The 7542-nt window shown below is 33.3% G+C and overlaps 1 protein-coding gene across 1 annotated transcript; it reads right to left on the bottom strand.

Annotated features, from left to right (window-relative positions):
- Positions 1 to 4012: 4012 nt before the first annotated feature.
- On the bottom strand, positions 4013 to 7159 carry LOC104220141 (early nodulin-like protein 18). Its single transcript, XM_009770958.2, has 2 exons — positions 6762 to 7159; positions 4013 to 4648 (listed from the first exon to the last, which is right to left on the bottom strand). Exons 1-2 carry the CDS (start codon positions 6958 to 6960, stop codon positions 4146 to 4148), a joined length of 702 nt encoding a protein of 233 aa, XP_009769260.1. The 5' UTR covers positions 6961 to 7159; the 3' UTR covers positions 4013 to 4145.
- Positions 7160 to 7542: the final 383 nt, after the last annotated feature.

The following is a 7542-nucleotide window of genomic DNA, read 5'->3' as shown; positions in this document are numbered from 1 at the left end:
GGGTTGATATATTTGTTTAATGTAGTGGGATTAAAATGGGGATGAGTGGGAAGATAATGAGTTTGGTATGAGAAAGTGATTGTTATTAATTGATTAAAGGGTTTGGGATGAGATATAAATAGAGAAACGGGATCAGATTTTAAGAGAATATTGATTAGAGGAGGACGGACAGAGAGAAGAATAGAGAGGATAAGAGAGAGAAAAAAAAAGAGCTGAATATTTAAGAGAGAAAGAAAAATTCCGAAAAATATTAAAACTTTCAAATAAAAAACAAAAAAAAAATCTTTTGTTTTCTTTCATAGTTTGAAATCAGCATTAATTGTTGTTGTTTCATCGAAGCTTGAAGCTTTTGTTTTGGGATTACTACTCCACCGGTTTGCAAACTCTGTTCCTGGGTTGTTACTATTGTTGGACTGTTGTTGTTGTGCTGTATTGTTATTACTGCTGCTGATTCTCATCTTCATCTTCTTTTGTTTCCAATACCATGTACACAACTGTAATACTAGCTATTGCAAGCTAATAATGTGGAAGCATGAATACATATGAAGAATGAAATTTTGAAGTTTTAATTTCGTTTTTTTTGTTCCTTTTATGAGAACATGCCTAGTATAATGTAACTAGGTAATAACATGTAAATAAATTAAGATATTTCTCCTTTATTTTGTAGAGACAAATTTCAATAAAAAATGTAGGCATTTTAGGACTGTCCTTTTAAAAATAAAATGAGATGAGCCTCGCCCAATAAAATGCACTAATTGCGGGGCCCTCAATAAATATTTAATTGAGTATTTAGAATTCGGGATGGACTGTTTAGTGAATTCCACAGTCTTACCCATAAATAATAATACGCTAATCGCTTTAGGCACGATTTAATAATAATACATTCTTAAACATGGGTGCGCATTTATGCGACCCAAATCCAAATCCTAAAACATTGAATAAAAATACGTTCCGGATCGCGGGTGCATTTTATGTGACGCAATCCAAAGACATGTTTTTAAACGATGTTCACATTCTTGTAAAAATAATAATAACAATTATGAAAGCGGTAAAAAGATAAAATTTGCACATAAGTTCATATTTGTATAAAATCAGATAATCAAGCCGAATATAACAGTTGAGCGACCGTGCTAGAACCACGGAACTCGGGAATGCCTAACACCTTCTCCCGGGTTAACAGAATTCCTTATCCGAATTTCTGGTACGCAGACTGTAATATGGAGTCATTCTTTTCCTCGATTCGGGATTAAAATTGGTGACTTGGGACACCCTAAATCTCCCAAGTGGCGACTCTGAAGTAAATAAACAAATCCCGTTTCGATTGTCCTTTAATTGGAAAAAACTCCTTCACCCCTCGCGGAGACGGAAAAAGGAGGTGTGACAATTCACTCATGTAAACTGATATTCAAGCATGTCTAAGTATGTTTCTAAGTCTCTATTGAGGTGTTTGATAAAAATGTTAATATTTATAATATAGTGATATATGCATGTGCATGCCTTTACCACCGTGCTACGTCCGGTTGGGCAGTCGTGCATATTCACTTACCATCGTGCTACGGCTGGTTAGGCAGATATGCATCTTCATTTACAACCGTGCTACGACCCGTTGGGCAGACATGCATCTTTATTTACCACCGAGCTACGTCTGGTCGGGCAATCATGCATTTACCTCCGGGCTACGGCCGGTCGGGCAGTTACCACTAATCAGTTGGGCAATCATGCATCATAAGATATGAATAATAGTCTTAAAGAGAAACATTATATATATATACATATATATACACACACACACACACACTTCAGAGATTCAGGTTGAATCATATATGTCCTTAATTAATGTTGACTTACTGTTATATTTCAGTTCTGTCTTACATACTCAGTACATCATTCGTACTGACGTCCTTTTGTTGGAGACGATGCATACATGCCTACAGGTATAGACAATCAGTTTGACGAGCTCTCATAGTAGACAAGGTCAGCATTCAGCGAAGGATCGGTAAGACTCCAACTCATTCGGAGTGCATCTGAGTCTATAAGTCATCGTGTTAGAATTTTGCTACAGACTTATGGATAGGCCAACACCCTGTCCCATTTGATGTCAAATAATCTTAAAGTCTTTGTAGACAAAGGTTCATTTTGTACAGTATGTCAGGGGCTTTGACGACCCATATGTATTCATGTTTTAAGAAAGATGGTTCTATTGATACAGTGTTTTCCCATTTATAGTTATACATTACGAGTTGTGGTCATGATGACCCATGATAGTTAAGAAAGAAAAAAATGAGTTACAGAGTGGTTCGCTCGGGCCAGTACGGTACCAGGTGCCAACCACGCCTCCCCAGGTTTGGGGCGTGACACTTCTCCCCAAAAGCACTTTTTTGAAAAGCTTTTTAGAGAAAATACACTTGGAAATACTTTTTAAAAGTTTGGACAAATACTAATTCTTGCTTAGAAGTAATTTTTAAATTAATTAGCCAAGCACAAATAACTTCTCACTTAAAACACTTTTTGAAAAGGAAAAAAATGATTTTAGAATCTTTGTCAAACATGATGTGAGTCAACTAAGCTTCAATCCCAAACTTGTTGGTTGGTGCTACAATCCCAAACTAGTGTGCTACATTAGTCGTCTATATTCATTTCGCTCTATTCAGACACATTTGATTCCGACCAATAAAAGTATATTATTATTTTATTTAAAATACCACAAAAAACTTCAATTTATTTTTGATATGATTACATGCACGACTTCGTTGAACTTGAACTTATGCAGTATCCTGAACAAAATCCCTTTAGTTTTTAATCTCGAATTTGAATCTTGATCTCTCATATTTTCATTCTAGCTTCATTTTTCTGCCAGATTATAAGTACCATAATTTTGGTTCATCTTCACTATGCTAACATACAACGAGACCAACAAGTTTGATTCACTGTGTCACATTCAACATGTACAAAGTTTAAAGAAAATGATTTTTTATTTTCTTCATAAAGTTAGTTGATTGGGAATAAGAATTATTTACACAAAATTTAAGAATAGTATGTTTTGACCATCATACTTTAAAAACTAAATCTTTTTCTATTTTTCATCTTTTTAAAACTAAGGTCGTTATTTAATCAATTAAAAATTTCCAACAAAAGCCAAGATATATTAGCTTGGCAATCATTGAACCATTTATTCAGGTGGGACTTATTACCCAACCTTTTCACATGCATTTGTTCTCCTTTGACTATTTTGGCAATCATTGAACCAATTATCAATAATTAACTAACTTCACTTCACAAATGTAGTAAATAAACTATAAATACACAAAAAGAAAAACAGACAACAATCAAAATAAAACTATGTAATAATTCTTTCTGTATTCCTTTTTTTCAAAATAATCACAAGGGGTCGTATAAATTACAAGGGGTCGTATTTTACCTTATTAGTCAAAATAATCATCACAAAAACTTTCAAAGGCAAGTGCACATATAACCATTTTTAAGGATGCTATTTAGAGATGCCAGCATTTATTTTGACATGAAATTTTAAATTAAAAAGTTTAACTTTTGGACAATTTAGGACATTTTTGTCCTGAAAAATTAAACTGAAAAACTAAAATTCAGGACGCACTGGATAATTCCTAAATTGCAACCCTTTAAAGTGACTACCTGGTATTATTTCTACTAAAATTTCGTATAAGTTCGAATATTTGGTTAGTTGTACAAGAAAAAAAATCACTGGATCGTCCCATTGGCCTTATTAAATGCCATGTTGCTAACACTTGCATTAGTTACGCAGAAATGTGTGATTATTTTATACGAGATAGAATATAAGAATACATGTATTAATAAACAGTCCCAATATAACATTTCTACATTATCATTCATTATATAACAAATTCATACATATTATTCACTATATAAATAATCTTTGAATTAGAATACATTCACAATTTTGTCACAAACCAAAAAACTCCAAAATGTAGTAAATTGAAAAGAAAAAAGAGAGAGAGAAAGAACAGAGAGCTAACAATTGAAAGAAATAAACGGTGATATTATACAATCAACAGTATAAAACCAAAGCCTCCAATATGCTACTCTATGTACTATAGGTATAAATTGAAGGGTAAATACAACAAAAAAAGAAGAAGCTAAAATTACTATAATCAACAAATACTAAAAACTAAACCAACCACAACAAATATCCAATTTAATTTAGTACCAAAAAACTTAGAAAATGCTAATAGTGAAATAGAATTTGAAGGTTCAGGACTATCATCACTCACTTCATGTGGATGATCAAATGAAGCAGGAACAATTGTATCCGGCACCGATTCATCGTCGCCGGAAATCGGACTCATCGGAGCCTCTGAATCATCATCAGACGGATCCCTGAGGCTCCGAGGTAGTCCTTGACCATGTGTCACATTTATTTTAAAATTCTGACCGTTTTCGCATTGTTCGCCGTCATAATCTCCAGAGAAAAAATAAGTTGTACCAACTTTTAAAAGTGGTACTGCAATTGAAACGGGATAAACTGAAGTTGATGATGGATCTGTTGATGACCATTGTATAGTATCGTTGTTTAAGGCATTGTCGTAATCACAACTTTTGTATGTGGAAAAGTTGTAGGTTTGAATGACTGAATGGTTATTGTCTGTGTTAAAAACTGCATTATTAAACAAAAAAAAAAAAGAATTAGAAGAAGAAATCTTTTAACTATGATATTCAAAAGCATACGAGGATATACAATGCTAGAGTCAGTGGCGAAGTTAGGAATTTCTTCAAAGGTGTTCAAATTTGAAAGAAGTGAAAAGAATTAATCTTCGATAAAGAGTATTTCATATATGTAATATGCCTCTATATAGCCTAATATTTTACTTATATATATAGTGTAATTTTCCGGCAAAGGATGGTCAATTGACCACCTTTTAAGACATGCAACTTCGCCCCTGGCTAGAGCCAAGATTTTCATTATGAGAAGTCAAAATATGAAGAAGCAAATATACGAAAAATCAAGAGAATTTAACATATAGTATATACAATCAACCTCTTTATAACAACGCCATTTATTCCGATATTTTTTGGTTGCTATAGCAAATGTTGCTACAGAGAACATGTAATAATAAGACTAACATGAAAATCGGTTCCAAAATAAACTTGGCCATTACAGTGAAATGTCATTATAAAGAATGGATGCTAATAGAAAGTGGGGTTTGATTGTTTGTATATATATAGCTAAACGGTGTAATTTTTCGGCAAAAATGGCTCCGCCACTGCCTACTAGGAACATATGACACAGTGGTAACTGTGCTGCTAGAATGTAGTATGTATCAGATAAAATAATTGAGGTGCGCGTAAGCTGCTCAAATACCCACATAAAAATCGGTGTGTGTGTGGGGGGGGGGGGTGTGTGTTATGACATAGAATGATGAAATGGCTTCATTTAAGGAACATGTGCAAGCATATGGATATGGTCACTACTATCATGTTACTTGTACAATACCTTATCATAACACACATTTCGACAACTAACTTATCAAAGCAGCATAGCATAGCTCATTTGCGTTAAAACAATGCTAAAAGATACAGCTATTTATGATTATAAAATTCCAAAAGTCACCAAAAATCAAGTAAGAGATTAGTAACTCCAAAAAAAGTAAGTACAAAGATTAATGCACTTGGTACAATAGCTGTAATTCATTTACCCTTTGATAATTTCTCTGACCATTCTTTATATACATACGAGAGTATTGAGGCGGGGCCAATATCTCAACCTTATACTTTCTGTATTTTAGAACGACGACTTCAAGTGTTAAAGTTTGTGTTCTAAATTTAACGTTTGCACATGCTTAATAAATTTCTTATCACAAAATACATGAATAGGGCAAAAATTATTGGGTTCGGTCGAACAGTAGCTCAGGTTCTGCCCCGCTCCCCCGATAGTAGTACTAGAATCATACTGTTTTGGTTCTTTTGTTTAGATGGGATTTTTTCCCCAGGAAATTCAGTAGAAGTGATTAACTGAACCACAACAAGCAATAGTAACTTATTTTTTTGCTCCTGAAAATATTGTCAAAATTCAATTTGGAAACTATAGCGCTAAACGTGAAAGTAATTATGAAACTGAAGAATAAGATAAAAAGAACAGACCTAAAATCAGCCAGCATATCAATCAACCACCCATATAAATCTATTCACATACATGATACAAATTTCTTGTATATGTAATATCTAGCAGAAGCAAAAATCCCAAGATCCATAATCCATTTCCAATCAAGATTGAAGGGGCTTTGGAGCAACGATAAAAAATTGTCTCATTTATAGGTCATGAGTTCGAGTAGTATAAGCAGCCAGTAATGCTAGTATTAGGTTACACTGTCTACATCTCACCCTTTAGCTTGTGGCCCTTTCTCTGAAGTTGCGTGAATGCGGGTACTTTGTGCACCGTTTTTTATCGGCCCATGTACTTTTAGTTTTATCACACATTTAGATACGGAGTTATCTTAATTAAGATTCAACCCCCCAGAGAAAGAAGAAAATTTACAGTTATCATATAAACAACCATATCAGAAATACAGTGAAGAAATTTTAACCAAATCATCTATAATAAGTAAAATCAGTAATCTGGCTAACAAAATACATGCTACAACATGTTAAATCACAGTGATCGTTTTTTTTACACTGTCAGTATACATAAGTTAAAATCTAACGGAGAATTGCTTTAAGCAGTAAACCATAACCCCAACAGAATTTACAAGGTATTGATCAGGAAAACTTACTGAGAAAATCACCGAGGCTGAAATTTTTGCCAGCAACCCATTTTCCATAATTAACAGTAGGTTTTTCAAGATTATCAAACCAACCCAAAGAATCACCTACTGTGTAATTCTTATAAGCATCAGCTGATCTTGAAAAGGAAGTGAAGAAAAGAAGTAGAAGAAGAAACCATTGAAGTTTACTGTTGAAATTCTGTTCCATTCTTTGTTTGGAAGATATTTTTTGTTGTCCAAAAGAAACAGAAGAAGAAAGAAGAATAAAGGCAAAGATGTATTAGCAAGAAAAGTGCTGGCACAGTGGCACTAGCCTTTTGTTTTGTTTTTATAAAGAAGACCTTGTTCTTCTTAAATTTACTAAAATGGTCATCTTTTTATTTGAGCTGTATTTTCTTTTTGATTGTGTTGATTTTTCCAATTACAGACATTATTTATGTTTAAAGTCTTGTTCTACCTCGTTGTGGTTGAGTTGTAAGTACTCCGTCATCCTTAAATAGAGGTTTCGAATTCGAGTCCCTGAGTATGTATTCATCTTTGTTAGGAAGCGTTTTACCCCAATATAGGACTTCCTCATGTGAATCCGAATTTAACCGAGTCCTAATACAGATATCGAATACCGAATAGGAAACCAAAAAAAAAGGTCTTGTTCTACCAGTTTCTGTCATTGAATTATCTTATATATATGGATAATATAAAATTTCTTTTATATTACCGGTATATTTTTAATTTGTTACAATTTCACGTATTTTCTAGGTTTAATTTCTAGTCTCACTTTTTAAGAATGATT

The sequence above is a fragment of the Nicotiana sylvestris genome, chromosome 11 (genome assembly GCF_000393655.2).
Source record: "Nicotiana sylvestris chromosome 11, ASM39365v2, whole genome shotgun sequence".
Taxonomy (NCBI): Eukaryota; Viridiplantae; Streptophyta; class Magnoliopsida; order Solanales; family Solanaceae; genus Nicotiana; species Nicotiana sylvestris.
This window is presented reverse-complemented; position numbering and strand designations above follow the sequence as displayed.